At 36.0% G+C, this 22,951-nt stretch overlaps 1 protein-coding gene and 1 non-coding gene across 2 annotated transcripts; one reads left to right on the top strand and one right to left on the bottom strand.

Annotated features, from left to right (window-relative positions):
- Positions 1 to 10,357: 10,357 nt before the first annotated feature.
- LOC115261065 (uncharacterized) lies at positions 10,358 to 22,719 on the bottom strand. The gene is made up of 3 exons (XM_062851635.1): positions 22,009 to 22,719; positions 15,098 to 15,121; positions 10,358 to 11,056 (listed from the first exon to the last, which is right to left on the bottom strand). The coding sequence occupies exons 1-3, from the start codon at positions 22,294 to 22,296 to the stop codon at positions 10,358 to 10,360; spliced, it is 1,011 nt and encodes a 336-aa protein (XP_062707619.1). The 5' UTR covers positions 22,297 to 22,719.
- On the top strand, positions 15,712 to 15,783 carry Trnaa-agc (transfer RNA alanine (anticodon AGC)). Its single transcript has one exon. It is a non-coding gene; the product is annotated as a tRNA-Ala (tRNA).
- Positions 22,720 to 22,951: the final 232 nt, after the last annotated feature.

Genomic DNA, 22,951 nt, shown 5'->3' with positions numbered 1-22,951 from the left:
AGTAGAGCGGAAATTTTTTCGACTTTTCATACAAGGTTGATGATTTGAAATCGATTTTTGTTCTATTTTTAAGCAACGTCGCTCACTTCACACATCTCATTCTTCGTAATCAATGCTCCGATTGAGCTCAATTTTTTACTGTAACTTGGCTACATATGATATGTCAAATTAACGTTGAGAAAGAATTTTACGATTGTTTTTGTCTTATTGAAAAAAAATACATTTCTTCATATATTTTTTGGAAATTTGGCTAAAATTTAAGGAGATCGTCCCTAAAACTCACCAATATCTTGAATTTCATCAATCTGACGCAAAACCTGCATTCAGATGATCAAATGGTATTATATTCAGCTTTTAATTTATGGAAAAAGATTTGAAATTGGATAAACAGAACGCAAAATATTTAAATTTTAGTAAATTCCATATTTTTAAAAGTTGTAAAACTCGATATTGAGCTAAAACTCAAAAACTGCTCTACTTATTTTTTTTTAAAGCACGGTTTCGAAATCAGTGCTAAATTGTGCTTCAAAAATTTTGGTCGTTGATAGAAGTTCACGTCTTTCATTTTATTTTGTAAGCTATTGTAATTAATTCAGCAATTTATTTGGCAATTCCTTCAGGCATTTTTTTTTGCAATTCCTCCAAGAACTCATTAAAAAGTTTATTTATGAAATTCCTATTATTTTAAGAAATAGTCAGGCAATTCCTTTGGGAACATCTTCACAAAATTCTACAGAATTTCCAAACGAGATTATGTTGACAATTTACATGATAATCAATACTGCAATGTATTTAAGAATTTATCATATTTTTTTCAGATTTTCTTCGGCAAATAATTTGGAAATTCTTTCGATAATTCTTCTAGAAGTTTTCTTGGTAACTCATTCTAGGACATCTCCATTATGAAGAATTCAGGCAATACCCTCGGCATATCCTTCATCAATTCCTTTGGATATTTCTTAGATAATTCTCTCTGCCTTTGGAAATCCCTCTAAAAATTTATTTTTCTGATTTCTTTCTGGAATCCCGTCGGCAAATTTATCTAAAAAATCCTCTGGAAATGTCTTAGGAAATGCCTTTGGAAATCCCTTTGGTTTTTTTTTGACAAATCATATACAAATTCCATCGAAAATTCTATCCGTCATTCATCCGACATTGTTTTTGTAAATCCTTATATTTTTCGAAATTTCTTTAGGAAGTCGTAAATAATTTTGGAAACATTGTCAGCTTTTTCGATACTGCTTTGGAAAATAAAGTGAAATTCTCTTTGAAAAATTCAGTGGCATTTCCTCTTAAATTATTTTGGATGGTAATTTCCTTTCATTTTTTTTTAAGTTCTCCGTCCATTGCGTTTGCGTCTGTAAATTTCCTCGAGTGTTCATTTGCTAATTTTTACAGTAATTACCATGGTAATTTCGATATTTTCTGAAAAAAATATCTGATGGAACTCAAAAACTATTACCAGACGGAGTCCCAAAAGGAATTGCTGAAGGAATGACTGGAGAAATTCTCAAAACATACAAATGAATTGGTGATAGAACTTTCTTCTGAAACTTCTGGATGAATTTCGAAAGGAATTTCCTGAAAAAAAATACCTATTTATTTCCACAGCCATTTGCCTGAAAGATTGTCAGAAAATTTAAAAAAAAACACATTGCTGAAGGAAACTCTAAGGGAAATTCCGTAGAGATTGCCTAATGAATTCCAAAAGCAATTATCAAAACAAAATCCTTCATATTGAAAAAAATGCCCAAATTCATTCTCAAAATAATTTCCAAAGAAGCTTCCAAAAGAGTTACCAAACAAACTTTCAAAGAAATATCCGAAGAACTTGTGTGATAGTAGTTTTATATTAATATGCCCCTCGATAATCAACGACTCACATCAGACAATCAAGTAGGCCTGGCTCATCATAGACGCCCAAGTCGTCGTCACTTTCCCAGTAACGTCATAGCCGATAGCAGCGTCTTCCGAGGAGCTCCCGTTTGCTCGCAATTGATGGAGTTATGGAATCGGTCACGGTGTGTCTGGTGGACAATATTAATTTAAAAAAATCGGTATCGCTGAGACACCCACCAAACGAAAGCTAAGGGTCCCACCTTTCATTTGAGACTTAAATGAGAAAGTTCTATCGGCGGGTCTAGAACATTTTTTTTTTTTTTTTTTAAATGTGATATTTTTTCATTTTCTTCGAAGAACACATTAATGACAAAACACTGTTTTTCCATTTCAAGCATGATTTTCCGACGATATATATTATATATTCTGTTTATTATTCTACCCATAACAGCATAATTGTCCCGTGTGAATGGGAAATCCAGCAGTTGGCAGTTTTGTGTTTATGAGCACCTTGGAGAAAGTACTAGAACAGTGAGAAAAAATCGAGTTAAATGCTATTCCTTTCAATTCCAGTTATGTATTTGCATCCTATGACAGATACGTATACGTCTTTACTGTCTCGTATTTGACTGATACCAGCAGGTCACCAATCGACCAACTTTCATACCGTCATTGGATTCTTCAGATTTGTGCTCTTGAAATTTCGGGGTGTGACTTCGTCATATATTCTGCTCAAACAGCTTCTCAACTTCATTGTGCGTCTGGTACTCAAGACACATGTTTTCTCTCATCATCATCTTCTTCTTCTTCTTGGCGTACCTTCCCTACAGGAACAAAGCCTGCTTCTCAGCTTGTTCTATGAGCACTGTAGGAGATATAATAAGAATAAATTAAATGGTTCGACTTGTTTGAAATTTTCTTATTATATCTCCCACAAGCACTTCCGCAGTTTTTAATTAAAAACTTCTTTTGTCAATTTTGTCAAAACTATTTTGCATGTGTATAGCGTGTGACTTGCACGAAAATACTGCATGCTCAGGGAAGTCGAGAAAATCTTCTTCACGAAAATCTCTTGGACTGACCGGCAATCGAACCCGTCATCCTCAGCATGGTTATGCTGGATACCCACGCCTTTACAGCTGTGGCTTTATGGGCCCTTTTCGTTATCAAAAACAAATAATCGGTGAACACAATTGGTTTACTTTTCTGGTCACTCATTGACGCCGGTTTCCATCTGGATGGTAGTTCATGAATATTTGAGAGCTTCATCTGATCAGCCTGATCTCTGGGTTTTGCCCGCAAATATTCAGCAACCGCAGCAACTTTATGAGAAGTCTGAATGATGTTCAACAAGTTTCGATGTGCTTCAGCTTTAGTGCAACAAGTTGCGTGCCTTTGATCATTTCCCTGTAGCATCCAGAACACAACTGCAACGAGCGATTTCTTTTTGCGTCATCGGTAGTAGCGCTAGATCTGCCACCTTTGCCCTTTATGAGAAGTTGTAGTTCTTGCAGCACTACATATTTCACAAACAAGGGCTGCCACTCCAAGTAGAAGGTTTCAAATGATATTTAAACTCATAGAGAGTAAATCTAATGGGTATATTCGCACCATTGAATGAGATAAATTTAAATGAGCAAGTCCAAACTTTTTTGTGGGGTAGCTGCTATCTCTGATATCTTTCAGAAAAAGTTGTTATAATATCAACAACCTGCAAGTAGAAACAAGAACAAGTTAAGACATTTTAAATCCGTTCTGATTATTATGTGTGTGCTCATGCATATGTACTTTAATGTAAAACATGTGTTTATGTCAATAAAGCTGTAGAATTCAATGAAAAGTGGCTAAATCTTCTATAATGCCACGATGCTAGGAGAGGATCAAACTGTTGATAACCGACAGATTATCATATCACATTGTCCCTAGTACATATGAATTGTGCAAACGTTAGACATGGAGCATTAATTATTCTATTTTCGTCAATTGAGCAAGGCTATCTGTTTACAAAGATATTCGGTTACTAATATTTTTTATGTAGAATTACTCGTTACAAAACAATTTTACTAAACATATCTAAAACAGTGAATATTAGGTAACTGTTTTCGATGATAATTGTGGCAGAAAAAAAAACCTTCAAACACAATACATACTCCTTGGTTCCATTTTCCTCGTCACTTTGGGGTTTCTTGTCATAGTTGTTTCTTAAAATATAAGGAGGTATACCAAACTACAATAGTCTGAGTTAACTAAAAATGTTTAATTCTTTGATACCATAAAGGTGCACAAATGGAAAAATACCGGCATGTGGTAATTCTATCTTAGCCACGGCATACAAGAATACAAGACAGACCATTAACCTAAGTAATCATCAATTTTTAACGTGAACATGTAACGTCATTATTATCATTCCTTCACGTTGATAAAATTGGTGAGGAGCTCTAGATCGTTTTATTCATGCTTTTGAACGATTTAAATTACATCATCTAAAAACTTCCAGTTTTCCGAGCTGCATTACCTTCCAAATGTTGTACCCCGTAATCCGAGCTACTTTGATGTATGTTCTATTTTTGTTTACATTAATCGGCCTACTTTGATCGTAAAACTTTTAAATCATGAGACACTGTCAATAAAAACTAAGAAAACCGCAGCCGCAATAACTTCTTCCACATGTATAGAAGTCTAGTTTCGTTTGTACATATGCCTAAATACTGCTGAAATTCTATTTCAACTGCCTTAATTTTTTTTTGCACTTTTTGTCTAAGCAACATTTTGAAAAGGAAATTTTAAATATTCATTTGACCCGTTTACTCTTTCAAAAAGACACGTTACTAATGGGCGACCTCATACATGCCCATTTGGCTACACTCAAGATTGAAAAGAGAAAAAACACATGTCTCGAAGCTAATAATATATGAAAAAAAAAATTGTTCTAGATCCGCCGATAGAACTTTCTCATTTTAGTCTCAAATGAAAGAGGGGACCCTTAGCTTTCGTTTGGTGGGTGTTTTAGCGATACCGATTTTTTTAAATTAATTTTGTTCTACCAGACACACCGTGCGGTGGTTTCTGCAGCAGCTCCCCCAACCTGACAATCTGAACTGCACAGATGCACAAAAGATGCAAAAGGAAATACCACAAAGAAATACCATAGGAGTTTTCGGATGAAATCCTATATAAAATGTGGAAATTATTTCCAAAGAAATTTCCGAAAAAATTACGAAAAAATGGTTTCAAAAAATTTTTTTTTTGAATGAGTGTAATCAGTTTCGTACCTTTTAATTCCGCCCCTATGTTGCTTATCCTTTGACAGATACGCGTATTTCGACTACCACTTGTAATCTTCCTCAGTGTCAGTTATCCAGTGACACTGAGGAAGATCACAAGTGGTAGTCGAAATACGCGTATCTGTCAAAGGATAAGCAACATAGGGGCGGAATTAAAAGGTACGAAACTGATTACACTCATTCAAAGAAGGTATTCTGCTTAGAGGGTTCGAAAAGTCGGTACAAGATTCAAAAATATTACCGGAGGAATGACACAATCAGTTTTCAGAAGAGTGCCGAAGATATTTCTAAAGAAATTCCGAGGGAGTTTCCGATGGATTTGCTAGAGTAAATCATAATGGTTTTGCTGAAGGAAATCCCAGAGGCATTCCAGAAGGTCATAGAAATTCTAAAATAAAAGTAATTTCTAAAAAAAAATAAGGTACCCCGGGGCAAGTGAGACCTATAGCTAGTATTTTTTTTAATTATATATTTTTAAGACTAACATTCTTCATGGAAAACATAGGTATCACACCTACGGATACTTTGAATACAAAAAATGTTATTGTTTCAACCATAAAAAGACCATATACGTTATTGTTGTTCATATGTAATTTTCAATTCACTAGGTAAGATTGACGTGCTCTACTACATTCGTCGTTTAAAAATAGATTTGTTATTCTACAAATACTTTTTTGGTTTCAGGATAGTATTTGGAGTTCATGCAAATGATTTCAACCGAAAAAGCTGTATTTTATTTCTATTTATTACCTTTGGTTAACTGTTCTCACTTGCTCCAGTGCATTTCGCTATCTGGGGCAAGTGGGACCTATGAGAAAAAACAAACACAATTTTATGGGTTCATCTCGCCTTGTCCAGCCTAAGCTGAAATTAGCACGAAAGTCAATAAAAATTGACGCGTTAAGTAATCTACTGTTGAATTATACTTTATTACCTCTATTTAGATGATGAAATTCTTGTTAAAAATGGTAAAACCTTGGGTAAAACAAAAAAAAAATCAAAAGCATGTATTTTTATATGTTTTTCTCTAAATATCTTTCATTTTTTTGTCACTTAACGCTGCATAATGCATTCTTCTGAGCATTCGGGAATCGCCCATAAAAAATTAAAATAGGAAAATGGCCCTTTCAAAATTCATGATTAAAAAAACATTATTTAATGATCGTAAGACTATGTAAGGGAGAAGATATTACTGAAAATCTCGAAACCCCAGATATACTATTGGTGAGAATCATCAACTATACAATGTAGAGACCAAGTTTCGAAATCTTTTGTCTCTTCACTTTACGGCGCTTTTTGTATAAAAAAAATCAATTTATTTTGCATGAGCTGCTAGAGTTGATTCAATTTCCCCAGCGATTTGTTATGTGTTACGTAATTTATGCATGATACCACAAACCTCTTCTTATTTTAATCTCTAAACATAGTCATTCATATAAGAGATTTATGATTTATTTTACCGTCGTGCGGGGTGTCATTGGGCCAAAGCGGGGTGACATTGGGCCACTATTCCGCATGTTTAGAATATTACGGGAATGCATATTGTGAGCTAAACTACTAGAATACATAATTCTAAGATACTTTGCATCCACCGTTGGATTCTCTGACTTATATTGAATGCGTGGGATCGATGGACCAATGTTACCCTCTAGGCCCAATGTCACCCCGCACGACGGTACCTTATTTGCTGCAACTTATATTAAGCCCTTTGAACAAAACCCGGTCCCACTTGCCCCGTGAAACGCAGTAAATGAAGATCTGCTACACTTTTCATTATATGCATAATATATGCAATGTAAAAATTTTGAAACTGTTTTAATGCATGTTAATAAGTACAAATATACCAACAATGTCTTTTGGGTCCATTGGAATCATTAAAGAATTTGTGTTCTGAAACTTTTGTCAAGACAAAACCAAATTAGCATTTTTTTAGGTCCCACTTGCCCCGGGGTACCTTACTAAAACTATTGTTAATTTCTAAAGAACTTCCCAAAGAAAATCTTGTAAAAAATATTGTTGACATCCATAATGCTTCCATGGGTCAAGCATGAGGTCCCAAGTAACATTTTGATGTCAAATTAGTCTTACCGAGGTTTTGAGAACCGTCATAAAGCTCTATACCTTGTAATTTGGTTTTATGATGAATCTAAGAACCTCTCCTAATCTATTTCACTTAAAAATGATACTTGGGGTAGGAACTGAAGGAGCAATGTTCCACGCTCCTACCAGGTTGTCGACTCACAATTCTGCGGTCCAACAACTAAAAGGCCGTGCTATGAAATGACGTAAAACACTTGTCCATCGTATAAGATCCGTGGGTTCAAATATCACGTAAGCTGTATATTTTTTGCATAATTTCACAAAAAAAAAACAAATATGTTCATTTGTATTTAATTCATTTAAGAAAAATCAATTTATGTGCGTACCTCCATTAAGGCAAAACTGGATCCATTTCCTCATTTTATGGTTTTTGATTTTTCAATAAATAACGAAGCAATATTTTCAAAATCGGTTTTCATACGCATTTAGAAGAAAGATCAAAGTATCTCCTATTTTTTTTTCAAGTGGAAAAATTTAAACAAAATTTCTATGAAAATGGTTTTTGGAAAAAAGAAAACCATTTTACACTACGAAAAATCAGGAAACACCCTGAGCCTTCCTCTAAATGCGTATGAAATCCGATTTTGAAAATATTGCTTCGTTATTTAATGGAAATTCAAAAACCAAACACTTGAGGGAATGGATCCAGTTTCGTTGTGTTGCGTGCGTTGCGTTGCGTGGTAACGGAGTAATTCGTAGATTGCATACTGAAAGTTGTCATGTTAAAACTTTAATACTCCTATTCTAATTGCTTATGGAATGCTATTTGGGAAGGAACAGCTATCCAATCAGAGGTTGAAGTAACTGAAGAACTTCCATTGCCGGCCACGCCCATCTTCTCCGTTACGAGGATAGGAAAGGATGTGATGATATGACACCTACTTTACAAGAGGTCAGCGACTCACCGACACTCCCATAGGTGTCAAGGAGTTGGATATTTGGAATGGGATGATTGGGGAATCACTGTAAGCGAGTGATGCGGCAAGATTCAGATTGTGTAGGTGTATTTGAGTAGATCATGTAGATGTGTTGGTGTGAGTGCAAGTGTTTTAGTATATTAATACACCAACGTTGGGAGTGACGTAGCTAAGAGATTTAGTCACTCCATGGGCCTTTTTGCTTCCGGGATGGGGCACAGGCATTTGGACCATGTGTCCTGGCTAAAAAGCCTAGGTTTAAGCGCCATTGCTCGCTCTCTGAAACGATAAGAAATACGTTGTGTGGATAGGAAGGGATAGTATGGAGTGGGTGATATTTATTTATCGAGATGCCAGCGACTCACCGACGCCCTCGTAAATAAAAAGGAGATGAGATGTTGGTACGGGAATGGTTTGGAATTCAGTGTGGTTAAGTCAAGCGACTGGGTTATTAAAAAACTATATAAAACTTATGTTTGGTAATGGCTCACTTAAAAATCTGTTCCACATTGGAACGAACTCACCAAATTATCTGGTTGCACATCGTCCAAAGCATGCACAATTTCCTTTCTGAAAAATCCAAATTCATTGTCCGGTATCCTCTGTCAACGACGCAACGACGAATTCGTCACAGTACCCGTTCAGCAATTACCCTCAATTGAAAGAATGAATGCGATCGTGTCTGGTGTTTCTCCGCCTTCCGATTGCTTCTTTCCGGCGGAATAATAATTCTACAATCCGATGATTGTTCGATGTAGCAGCTAGCAGTTGTACTATGAGCCTTCAGTCCTTCCGTGGGAACATCATTTGACCAAAATAGCACCGAGTTCGTCAGATCCAGGTGATGAATCAGGAGGTAACAGTGGTGCCGAATTCATGATGGGCGGCTGTGAGGTTGAAGTTTGCACCTTTGCCAATCGCTCGTCAGAACGGATTTCACGAAAATTTTTGACATTTTCCGAACCACGTGCGACCGAACTTTAGCGTGCATAAAAACACTTTATATGTTCCATCTTCTGTAGCACTAAACAAATTCACTAAATCACTATGCAACTTCTTCAAATGTCCAAATTAAAAAAAATTAAGTATGCAAAAAATGACAGCCGGATTTTTTTTTGCGGCCGTGCGCGCTCACAGACTGCTGCGATCCCTTGAGGGAATGGATCCAGTTTCGCCTTAAAAACAAACGTCTTGGAATCCAAGATCAACTTTGCACCAGCATGTCAAAAAAGCAAACCTCAAATGAGAGTTGTTCTTGCTCACTTTTAATAAGCTTAAAATAAGAATCGCTGGTACGCTGGTTCAGTTATCTTGATATTTGTGCGCTTAAAATCGTGAATAAGCGTGAAAATCGGCCATTTTGGCAGTCATCTTGGAATTCTTGCAAGCTTGTTTGTACTGTAGCATTACCTAATGGGGATTTGATTGTATTCAAAGCACTTTGGGAACTCAACATGAGTTTTAAGGAGGATTTGATCGAGGGCAAGGTGCTGAGGTGGGAGTTCAAGAGCGAAACGGATACACGTTGGAGCGGGAGAAAGTCTAAGGGTAGGTATTCAAGAACTCTCTAGAGTATACATCATCGAATCTACGAGCTTAACTACCGAAACTACTTTCACCATGTAATGAATAAGGTTTGTATTCACCCTCGGAAAACAACTGGTACACCTTGAAATGCCTTGGAACCTCCTAGAAACCCTCCCTGCCTTCCTTCAAACTTTTCTGAAGCTCCCTGAAACCTTTTGGAACACCTTGAAACGCTGTGGATCCACTTCTGGAAAAAAAACATCAGTGAAATTTCTTGAAACCTGGTGAATATTCATAAGCAATTCTCGGAAGATTCCTTGAAAGATATAGAGAGTCCCCTGATATTGTTGATCTTCATTAATGTATGACCTGTCACCGTATATGACAAAGAACAAAAAATGATGAAGCATTCACGCGAGTTCTTCAATTCATTGTAGAGAGTAGGGTTACACTGGCATAAGTTCGCTCTGGTTCGCAGATTGCCATTTGTAAGATAATATGTAAAGATACATAAATTACTCATCAGTGTGATATTACGACTCATGTTCGGCTTTGCTTTGTCGATGTGTTTGATGCAAGAAAGCAAATGTCTGTTAAGGGGCGACGACGAGGTAAACAGAAGAGAAAAAGAAGATGCAGAAATTCATCGGAAATTTTCGAAGCTCATAAAAACACAAACGCCATTTTTTATCAACTAATTTTAAATGTTTTTGACACTCGTTTCCAAAAGTCCTTCACGGTCTGTGTAGCTCTTCTCGTCACACTGCTAAATCGACCCTCAGTCGGCGAAGGTGGCGGATGATCATTCACCAGGAGGACCTTCCTGCACCTTTTCCTGCTATTTGGCTCACAATCGACCTCTATCATGGGAAGATGATAGACCTCCACGAGTTTGCCCTCTTCCCCTCCTTGTTGGGTAGTTGTTGTTGTACGACTTGTGGTTGTGGTAGTTGTAGTGGTGGTGGTAGTGCTGTTCGTAGTACTATTGGTACTGTTAGCGATGAGGGATCCTATCAATCCGGCAGCTCCGGAGATCAGACTGGCCGCCGACAGCAGCGAGGACAGCATCAGAGGAACGTAGAACGGTAGCAAGCTGGCCACTTGCTGTAGCTTCTGGGCCTTGTTTTGCTTTTTTAGCACATACTTCGTTCCCAGTACGCCCAGGGTGAAGGCATTGGTGCTGGCGATCGTTTTGAGGCCCATGATCATCTTTGCCAGGAGCAACGCGTAAATTCCGATGACGGCTGGCAGTCCTAGGGCGAACATCGTCACCAGCACGGCTTTCGTCAGGAACATGAGCATAAGGGCCTTTTCCTTGCTGAGATGTTTCTTTTTGTAGGGTGCTGGTGGATGGTATGGCTTCAAAATTACAGGGTGTTTGGGAAGTTTCTCGTAGCTGTTGGGAAGAGATTTTATATGTCAGTATCTCTCATTGCTAATTGTATTCTACGAAAGGCATACTTATATAAAGTTATTGTAAACCAAGACTATCTAACACAAATGTCTGCGATTTACACGCAAGTCCTTCATATGAAAGTACTTCTAGGCGCAATTTTGGCACGTATTTTCTAGATAATCAACCTCGTCATCCACAACACAAATTGTCATCAGAAGTTTATTCCGCAATTTTGTTTGGATTTCTTGTGCTACTTTCTCAAAACTCATACCCGAATTGATTTTTAAATTTTTTTAACCAGAATTCCTCCATCCATTAATCTAAAAAAAATCTTATAGAATTTTGTTTAGAGATTCTAGACAGTATCTTCAGACAAGATTCTTCAAAAAATTATTAAATTCTCGTGTAAATTTCTCTTGTTTCTTTTCTTAAGATTTTTCTGGTTTTTTTTTTCAGAAGCATTGTCCAACAAATCTTTCAGAAATTGTACACCAGTTTATCTATCAGCTTTTCTTGGAATTGCTCGCGTAATCTAATCCGAAAGTTTCTCCAGGTTTTCCTGGAAAAAAAATCTTTGAAGAACTCTTGAGAAATTCCTTTTGGAAATTTCTTCCCAATTTTTTTTTCAACAATTACGTTGGCAATTTAATGAGGAGTTTTCCAAAAATTGGCTTCTTGGGCCGAAATCCAAATTTTCATGAAATTCAAAGGTTATATTAGGGCGATTTGTAGAATCACACCTCTGGTCTTCTTCTTCTTTCTGATTGAGCTCGTTTTCGCGACTCGGGTTGAGGGCCAGCTGTCAAAAGGTAATATAAAAAAAACTTATTGTACATAGTTAATTAAAGGTAGCAAAATGAAGTTTTAAAAATCAATTTGTCTAGAAATTGCTAAAAAAATATACGACAGCTTCCATTTTTTAAGAAGTCTCTCCTGAGATGAACCAGCCTCGGGCTGAAAATCTCATAAATAAAGACATAAAAAAAAAAAGAAGTCTCTCCGGAATTTTTCATAAGTGAGAATTCTGTGCACAGTCTTGTTCTTCAGTAATTTCTCATGCAGTTTCTTAAGATGCCTTAAAAATTGTTCTCGGCAAATTCAAAACAAAATTCTCAGGCAAATATATTAAGTAATTCCTTCGAAAATTCCCTTCAGAATTCCTCCGACAATTTCTTCGGTAATTTTGATGCATTCTTCCCGCATAGTTTTTAGAAAATATTTTGCCAAATGCACAAAGAATTCTTTTGGTGATGATTTTAGAAATTTATCTGATTCAAAGAATACATTCAGCAATTATTAAGAACTCGCTGTCCCAACAAACGTCATACTGTATGCCTATTGTGTTTTTCAACGTTCGGTTTCATACTCTAGAAACATTTGGATGACCAATTAGTTTTGAGAAGGTTTTGATAACTATCATAAAACCTAATACCTTTCATTTTGGTTTTATGATGGTTCTCAGAACCTCTTCTAGTCAATATAACTAAAAATGATATTAAGAAGTCCCCCTCGAAATGAGTTTTCAGATTTTCCAGTTTTTCTTGTCTTTCTGGTTACTTTTCCCAATTCTTATTTTTTTTTAATACGAACACGTCGGTGCCTTGTCCGAAAACAACAGTGAAAGACCTATGACTTGTTTGTACGACAAATCGTGATGTACAAACACCATTCCATTTTTATATAAATTATATATATAGATTGTCGGTATATTACCGAAATATTTCTATGATTATTTCCAAATGACTTCTTACCGAGCATTTTCCACAGGAATTTCTAGAAGAGTTTTTTAATCAATATCTAAAGTTACTCATGTCTGAAGGAATTTCCCAAAAAAAAACAGTTCGAGGGCGTCTGCTGAATAAATTGTCGGAGAAATTCCAATAGAAAATTTCGTTGAAATTCTTGAAGAAATTACCAGACAAGTATTAAAAATGAATTGTTGGGGAAAATCATGAACTGATGCTCTGAAAGAATAACCGGCAGAATACCTTTAGGATTTCCCGAAAGAGTTCATTCAAGAAGTTTTGTGTCTTTTTTTGGAAATTCCTCGGGCAATTCTTTAAAGAATTTCTTCGGAATTGATTTAGAAATTCCTCAGACAACATTTTTCAAAATTTCATCGGCAATACAATATCTAAAGCAGTTCTTCCTCTGCAAGTCTTTTCAAGAATTATGTTTACAGTTTCTTTCAGAAATTTCTAATGCAATGTCTTCAGAAATGTAAACGAAATATTCTCGGCCAATTTATTAGCCTGCCTATTGAATAACGTTGGGAACAGATCCCTGGCGTATTGCACGGTTTGGGTAAAAAATAACCCCAATGCACAAGGAGCGTTAAGGAATTTCTTTGTCAAATTCAGAACATATATCTTAGGTAAATCTTTCCTTGGCCAAATTAATTCCAGAAAAACTAGCCGAAAATATTTTTCCAGATTCGGATCAATTTCTTAAAAATATGTCTTAAGGGATTTCCCAACAAAATTTTCAAAGGCGTCTTGCTAAATAAATTAACAGAGGAATTCCCAAAGATTTTTTTTATAATCCTATAAAAAAATGCCTGAAAATTTCTGAAGGAACTCCCTCCCGGTGGAACTTCTTAAGGAATTCTTTCAAGAATTTGGCATTTTTTATTGAGATAATTTCTACTAAAAATTTGCTTAGGAATTTCTTCTGAATTATCTCCAGAAACTCTTCAAGCAATTCCTTCGACAATTTTCTCGGCAATACACATAGGAAAACATTATTCAAAAACTACTTCGCCATTTTTTTTTTGTGAATATCTTCCGATGCTGCAATTTCTGCAGAAGAATCTTCCTCTGGTTAGTTTTTCAAGAACTTCTATGGCTATTTTTTAAAGATTTTCTCGGAATTTTCAAAGTCAAATCAATCAATCAATTTGACAACTCCTTAAGAAAGTCCTTCGTTTTTTTTATAGTAAGGAATCCGTTAATTATTTCAGGAGTTTCTCTGGCAATGTCTTAGAAAATAATTATAATGGTTAGCTTACTGAAATGATCTCAAGGAGTGCTTCAGTAAACTTTTCTTATAAATTCCAGTAGAAGTGCTTTAGAGGTTCTTTCAACAAGTTCTTCAGAGATTTATCCTGAATTTTCTTTAGGAATTTGCATTAGGAAATGTTTTCGGTTACATTTTTATGAACTTTTTCGGTAAAAACTTTTGCAATGCTCCGAAAACTTTTCAGGGTTTCCTCAGGAGTATCCTTTAGTAATTCCACGACTAATTGTTCCTACATACAAGTTCATTCTTCAATTTAAGCAATTCATCCAGCAATTTCTTGATCAAATCTTCTATTAACTTCTTCAAGAGTTTCCCTAACAATTTGTTCTGCAATTTCAACGAAAATTCCTCAGGTATTTCTCTTAAGGTACAAATTGAGAATCCGTCAGTTCCCTAAAGAATGCATGTGGTTATCTTTCAAGGAATCCTTCAATGGTTTCTTCAACAAACCTTCATAAATTCGTTAAAAAATTTCTCAGGGTATTGCCGGAGAAGTTTGTATTTTTTGTCTTTATCAACCAGATTTTCAACCCTGGGCTAGTTCATTTCGAGACCTACGCTTTACTTCCCTTCCGAAGGAAGAACACACATTTTGTGAGTATGTCGGGAGTGGGATTCGATTACAAGAATAAACGACAAAAGATTTTTTGAGGGATTTTTTAAAATAGTGTCGAAGTAATTTCCATATCAAATGCCACATTAAAATCTGAAAAAAAAATACAGATTCTTTATGAAATTCAAATAACTCAACGTACATATGTACAGATGGGTAAATTATTGGTCAAATTGGGAAAAAATCCACAGCTCAGGTGAGATTTGAACTCACGACCCTTATTCGCTAGACAAGTGCTTTACCAACTAAGCTACCGAGCCAATTAATGACCCGGCAACTTAGTTGTCATAAGGTTCAATTCTAATCTCATCGATCTATATCATCTTCCCCTAAACCGCAAATATAACCATCTCTGTTGTACATCTGTACGAAGAGCGAAAGCGATTTGTTTATTGTTTGAAACTGTTTGCCTATCGTACAGGCAACGCTTCCTCAACCACTTGTAGAGGAAGAACAATGCTACCTGGAAGGCGATCAAACGCGTCGTTCGCATTCTATTTGATACGACGGGTAACTACGTAGAGGTAGATGCTCGAAAACGACTCACTTGAAGTGCAAATTTTCGGTAATACCAATCCGTGTGGTCAAATTATGAAATTCAAATAACTCAACGTACATATGTACAGATGGGTAAATTATTGGTCAAATTGGGAAAAAATCCACAGCTCAGGTGAGATTTGAACTCACGACCCTTATTCGCTAGACAAGTGCTTTACCAACTAAGCTACCGAGCCAGTCGTTTCGAGCATCTACCTCTACGTAGTTACCCGTCGTATCAAATAGAATGCGAACGACGCGTTTGATCGCCTTCCAGGTAGCATTGTTCTTCCTCTACAAGTGGTTGAGGAAGCGTTGCCTGTACGATAGGCAAACAGTTTCAAACAATAAACAAATCGCTTTCGCTCTTCGTACAGATGTACAACAGAGATGGTTATATTTGCGGTTTAGGGGAAGATGATATAGATCGATGAGATTAGAATTGAACCTTATGACAACTAAGTTGCCGGGTCATTAATTGGCTCGGTAGCTTAGTTGGTAAAGCACTTGTCTAGCGAATAAGGGTCGTGAGTTCAAATCTCACCTGAGCTGTGGATTTTTTCCCAATTTGACCAATAATTTACCCATCTGTACATATGTACGTTGAGTTATTTGAATTTCATAATTTGACCACACGGATTGGTATTACCGAAAATTTGCACTTCAAGTGAGTCGTTACAGATTCTTTACAAATTTCTCAGGGTACCCAACTAACAATCGCAAGGCACAAACAAGCATGCATGCTGAATTGTTGCTTTATAATACAATGATAGCTGCACTAAAATTTTGCTGTACACTTTACTGTACAAATGCTTTTTTTTTTCAATTGAAAAAGTAGTCAATGATCAACGTTTGTATCGGTATCAACAAAGATAATAAACACTTTTTAAGAGTTGGCCACCATTTTGAATTTTATCATAAAATCCTGATTTTCGCTGTGTTTGCAATCACCGATTTTAATTCTGAACTCATAATTAGGAAGCTGAGTGTCTACCCGACTAGAAGTTAGAATCTTAGAAAAATTTAACATTATTATAACAAACCCTGATATTTATAACTCATTGTGATATAATCAAGTTTTAATATCTTTGGGGTTTAAAAATATTATATCTTAATTATATCATATTATGTTATAAATGTTGTTTCATAACTCATTGTGAAATAATTTAGTTTCAATTACTTGACATTCAGAAAATCATTTTGTATACAGGTATACCTCGATTTAGTGGACTTTTCAGTTTTTGAAATGTCTATAAAATCGAATTTTACATAAAATCGAAGCAAAATTTTTTATTTTATTTTTATTTAAATTTTATACCAAAATGTACCAAAACATATATAAAAACTGCATGGAAATTTAGTTTTCGATAAAAGGCTCGGAGTTTTTGACATACATATATAAGTAATTCTCGCTAAATAACGAATACACCACTATCTCGCTATTTTGTTACGATCGAAAGCTTTGTCTCCAAAATTGATTGAAAGCCAATATTTTGAGCAATAAACATATGGACGCTATTGGCATAAACGTCCCAAAAAAAATGGAAGAAATCAGAAATGCATTCAGGGATTCCTTTGAAAATGTCTCTGAGGATTTATTTACCCTGGAATTTGATTACGTATAGCTTCATAAATTCTCCAGGGATTCAATCCGAAATTCCCCAAGGGATTCCTTCGGAAATATAGAGATTCGTGACAAGCACTTGATATAGCAAGGTTACTGGTTATGCTGTATTTGACGAACGATCTTTCTGTATGAGTAGTGTAGGTTTGTGCCACTTCAGAGGCGTTAAATAAAAAGTGAATCCAGAATTTTCGGCCTCCGAATAACTTCCCACCTCAAACCATCATGTTACAGAATATTTCGGAAAATCTTCCATGTGTTCCTTTAGAAGAGTCACAAAGAATTATTTAACGAAATATGACAAGAACTGCTTCACCAGTTCCACCAGTTGCATGATTTTTCACAAATCATTTCAGAGATTGTTTGAGAAATTCGCCCAGGGTTTACTTTAGAAATTTCTCTAGTTATTTATTCATAAATTCCTTTAGGCATTCGTTCGGATAAGCTTTTGGAGATTTCTTTAGAAGATCAACCAAAAATTTCTTCTGAAATTCTTGTAAAACTTCTTTGTATTTTCGTTTTCGGAAACATGTCCAAGTATTCGGCCAAAAATCCTTCACGGATTCTTTGAAAAAATCTTCCATTGATTCATTTGGACATTTTCTTCAGAGATTTGTTTAGATATTCATTCTATTCTGGTAAATTTTACAAAGAATTCTTCCAAAGCATCTTCCATGATTTACTTCTGAAATTCCTCTAATTTTTTCTCCAAAACAAAAATTCATGAATTTGAGTAGAAATTCCTCTAGGGATTCTTACAAAAATGCTTTTAGAGATTCCTTCAGAAATATCTTTAGACATTTGTTCAGAAATTTCTTCTGAGATTCCTTCAATAAAACTTTCAGCAATGCATTCAGAAACTATTTTTCAGTAAATGTTTCAAGAGTTCTTTCAAAAATTTGAACTGGAGAAACTTTGGAAATTCTTCCAAGGATCCCACCAAAAATTCCCACAAAAATTCCAATTTATATAGAAATTCCCTAGTCACTAGTGATTTCTCCAGAAGCTTCAGAATGAGTTATGTATGATTTTTTGTCGGAATTCCTCCAGGGAATTCTTAAGAAAATCCTTCTGAGATTTACCTTTGTTAACGAGACTTTTTTAGATTTTATTCCGAAAAATCCTTCGGAAATTCTTTTAAGCATTCTTTCAAGCGATCTCCCAAGGATAAATTTCAAAACATTCTCCGGGGATTGCTTTAGAAATTGCTCCAGGGATTTTTATGAATCGGAATTCCTATCAGAAAAAAATCCTGTAGACTCTTTAAAAAATGTGAGATCCATTAGAGAATTTTTGCACTACTCCGGGGTTTTCTTCAGAAAATCTCTCATGACTTTTGTTATAGAATATTAGAATGACTTTTGTTATAAATGACTAAGAATTTCTTTAAAAATATCTACAGATTTTACTCCTGAGATTTCTTTACAAATTTCTCAATTATTTTAAGAAAAACTTCACAGGTTTTTCGATAACTCTTTCATGGACCGTGGAAAATCGTTTAAAATCTTTCACGAGTTCCTGGAAAATTCTTTGGAAACTGCTCATAGATTTACTTCAAAAAATCATGCACTAAATCTGAAAGAAATTCAGTCAGAATTTTTTTCACAGAATCTTCTAGGGATTCCTCTAGAGACTAGATTTTAGAATATTATTTAGAAATTTCTCCAAGAATTCCTTTAGAAATGTTTGCACGGATAGCTACAAAAATGTTGCACGGGTTCAAACAATCTTTGATAGATTGTTATAGAAATTCATCTACGGTTTTTGGGATTTCATTAATAGAGATTCCTTCAGAATTTTTTCGAAGCATTTATCTAGAAAACCTCCCTAGAAGTTTCTCAAAAATGTTCCATGAACTTTTTTTTAAAATATGATTCACGGATACATTGAGAATCAGAGACTAAAAACTTCTTCAAAATATTCTCAGAAGCTTTCGAAAGAACTGTCTCCAAGGATTGCTTTAGAAGTTCTACAAGATATTATTATTGTTAAGGACTCCCAAATTTATTCACATTCCTTTAGATATTGCTTAAAGACATTTCGTTTCTAGAAATTGCTCCAAGGATTACTTCAGAAATTTTTCTACAGATTTTGCAGATCTCCACAGAGGATTGCTATGGAAAGGCTGGAAGATAAGGGATATCTTAAAAGTTGTTCCATTGATTCTTTTAGAACTTGCTCCAGCAGTTCCTTCAAGAATTGCTCAAGCGGTTACTTCAAAGATTTCTCCAGGAATTCATCGTTGGTAATGTACAGGTGAAGGGACGCTGAAGTCAGAGAATCGTGACTAACTAGATCTGATTCTACCATGACAACACTAGAAATAATCTATCACACATCTTGTCAGAAATCAGTTGAAGCATTACAATGACCTTTTTATAGAATTTGCTACAAATTTTGGAATTCAATCAGCAGGCATCTACCAAAAACACCAGGAGTATAATACAATTCTCGGTGAGGAAGTTATAAAAAATGTTGAAAAAAGTTTGTAAAAAAACTTTGAAGGACAGTCTGGCGAATGAGCAGTTTGCATGCATCCGCCAAAAATGTTGTCATTGCTGTAATAGTAGTTTACGCAACAAGGTGCAGAATGAAGATTTTTACAGCACGAGTCGCACATTTATCCAACGAGGCAAACCTGCGTAGCAAGTTGATCAAAACTGAAAACAGTGCTGTAATAGTTCATTACGCAATGCAAATCAGTGCTGTAATGAACCATTACAGCACTGCTAATTTGGTGTGGGAAAGTAGGCCTTTTCCAGACAGATTTGCGTGAGGTAAAACAGCCTAATACGATGAGAAATTGCAAAAAAAATATAGCCAGAAAATCACCCTTTATATTCCGCTAGGGATATTTATAAAAAAAAATGAAGTCAGAAAGGGAAGTATGAGATTACGGTAAATATATAGAACAAAGTATTTTGTGAGGTATGCTTTGGCACTAATATGGGTGCTTCATAAAACAATTTATTGATATGAAGTGCTCCGCGTGTCAAAAGGCTGAAAACCCTTGCATCATAAGCCTTCATGATACAAACTGCAAGTTTTAAACTGATTGAATATTAAAAAAATTACCAATAAAAAAATGTACATAAAATCGAGGTAAAATGTACATAAAATCGAAGTACATAAAATCGAGGGTCTATATAATCGAGGGTCCACTAAATCGAGGTATACCTGTAATTGTATCAAAATATGATAGGAACTAGTTTTCTTGAAGCTAAAACTTATATCATATTTTGTTATAATATTGATCAGATCATAACAAAATAGGTTATTATTTTGATTAGACCGGTGTACTTTTTGTTACAATTTTAGTTATTTAAACATCATCCTGCACCTAGTTTATAACATAATAAGTTATAGAAATTTGTTATAACATCATAACACAATGTGTTATAAACTTGATAGATTTTTCTAGTCGGGTAAGCTTTTCAAAACATTCAAATATTTGGGTGTGCATTGATCGATTGATCGCAACAATGAACTATCGATGAAAATGTGAGCGAACCTTCCATTTTCCCGTACATTCTCACGCGCGCATCTAATCGTGCGATAACGGGATCGACGGAATCACGTGCATGCGAGTGGTGATTGAACCAAAATTAACAACATCAGTCATAACAAAATTACTCGCAACAAATTCAGCTTCCGTTTTGTCTCCAACAAAAATTTTCGAGATCATGTCATTAGCTGTACCGGCTGGAACAAAGAGTAATCGCCGCGCCTTCTTTGTTGCTTATTTTTGTCCTATTTTGTCTTCTTTTCACTGTGTTAAGATAAGTCCAAAGGATACGTTCGGTCAACGTTTAGGTACCAAAACGGTATACAGGAACAAAATCACCAAATTACACGAAATCCGGAGCTCTCAAGATGAAGTTGTTGACTTCCATTTGCGTCTTCCGGTCTTCGGTCTAGCAGCAAAAATCCAAAAATTACACAGAAATCCTGCGAAAATAAAGACGAATTCCGGCATCCCGATGGGAATAAGACAAACACTCATAACAATGTCGAGTTATCCTACTCAACACTACGTGATTCGCTTAATCCTCAGGTAAGAGAAATATGTTGAACACCGAAGATCAATTTACAAGCACTTTCCGAGCTAAAACTTGCGGAACCCATAGGGCAATTGCTGGCTTTGTTTAGCCCAACAGACCCATTTTATTTTGCTGTGAAACGTTTCGTAATGTGATTCTCGGTTCAAAGCGTCACCAGCAAAATCAAAGGGCCTATTGGGCACAATAAACAAAGCCAGCAAGTGCCCTATTCTTTATTTCAAGTCTCAGGTAATTTTGACAGATGTAACATAAGCATGAAAAGGACGACAACAAGATCGATAAAGTAGAATATATGATCCGTCTTTTTCGTGCATATGTGTGGTCTGTCAAAATGACCTGAGAAATGTCAAACATTTTCATGGCTAGCTTTGTTGGTGTAATGATAGCACCACCAGCCGTTTTATGATTCGGCCAACCTTCTTCAAAACAACGCGGAACGAAGAAAACGCGTGACAGTCTAAAAATGCAGCCGCTCGCGCGCACAGCCTGCTATGATCGGTTAGGTCATTTTCCCAATACAACCAAAAATAAGCAAAAATGTCAACATCGTGCCAGATTTCAAGATGGTGATTATAGTTCACTTCGACTGCCTCTAATTGACATGAATATAAACACGTTCAGAACATCAGTAACAAAACAATCCAAAATCACTAGAAAATGTAATGAGATTCATGTGAAAAATAGACAAACTTTTTTAATCTTCTTAAAATAAATTAAATTGTTTTATCATAACCAATTTCAAGTTATTTCAAACATATCCCGAAGTTCATTATTATAGTCATAAATGCACAAAAATTCCTAACATTCGGTTCATTGAATCCAGAGAAAAAGCAGTTTAAAAATGACAATCGCATAATTTTGCCTTTATTTGACTCATTCTAGTAGGTTCATGTAGAATAACCAATCTTGCCCAAATTTGGACAATTGATGGAAAACTAGTTGATTAACTATCAGTAAAAACTTCAAATTTTCTAGAAACTGTAAAGAGAGTTACAGCTTATTGAATTTATTTTTTCAAAAATGATTTTTTTTTATCCTTATCATTTTGTCTATCCACTGTAGTATCACTTTAAATACACACCTCTCCTTGACGACGGGTTTTCGCTCCAAACTGTGTTCATCATCGTAATCGGTAACTGCATACGAGTACGTATAAGTTCCACCTTGTAGAGACGTTCGATCAGAAGCAACGTGCACAGCGTTCTTAATTTCTTGCAGAGTACCCTCATCCACATAATTGTCTTCGTATTCAACATCATCTAACGCCAAATAATGCTTTCTCGATTTCACCACAGCCACGGAATATATCAGTAGCACCAGCAACACAATGCAGCAATTAGCTTTCCAATATTTAAACCATCCAACACGCGCTTTTCCCATTTTTCCTGTATGGCACACACCGACGAGAGTTCATATCAATGCTTCCGGACCCAGACTCGCGCTCTACTGAAGCGCCCCATGGCTACCGATGGTCGTTATATAGGTTTTTCCGGCATAGAACGAGAAACCGATCGATAATTATAGAGATAGAGCTAATGATTTGTCAGATCCTCGATCGGTCGGAAGTAGGCAGGTCTGTGGCCAAGTGCCAAAATACCCAGCTGGCGCTCCGGGTGCTCCACCAGACACCGAAGCTGATGCGTAGTAAACTGCGGAAAGCGGTGCATTCGAGCGCCGACTGATTTCTGGATCATTAGCTGATTAGGCCAGCAAATTTGGGGGAATACAGAATGCTCGGCCTCGGCAACTGCTCCGGCCAGAATCCCCAAAGACGACGGCACGTCACTGACGCATTTGTAGTCGACCGATCGATGGAGGTCTGAATGGAAACGGTTTTTACACGGGCCTCATCCCGAAATTGGACCATTAGGGGGAGCAAAACAAACGAGAAAACTGCGGATTGACCCATCAAATGGACCAGCCCACTGGACAAGGCCACCACTCTGGGGGTTCCGTTACAACGCCAGCAGTAGCCAGCGATCGGACGTGCACCTATACCTAGCACTCGGTATTCAGTGGTGGATGGATGAATGAA

This window comes from Aedes albopictus, chromosome 1 (assembly GCF_035046485.1).
Source record: "Aedes albopictus strain Foshan chromosome 1, AalbF5, whole genome shotgun sequence".
Taxonomy (NCBI): Eukaryota; Metazoa; Arthropoda; class Insecta; order Diptera; family Culicidae; genus Aedes; species Aedes albopictus.
The sequence above is the reverse complement of the archived record's forward strand: the minus strand, read 5'-3'. Positions and strand labels throughout refer to the sequence as shown.

Coding starts and splice junctions, on each gene's coding strand:
- LOC115261065 (XM_062851635.1), bottom strand. CDS start 22,296: ATGGGAAAAGCGCGTGTTGGATGGTTTAAATATTGGAAAGCTAATTGC. Junction 15,122..22,008: donor GTTTGGAGCGAAAACCCGTC/GTCAAGGAGAGG, acceptor TGGTTGAGGAAG/CGTTGCCTGTACGATAGGCA. Junction 11,057..15,097: donor GCCTGTACGATAGGCAAACA/GTTTCAAACAAT, acceptor AACAGCTACGAG/AAACTTCCCAAACACCCTGT.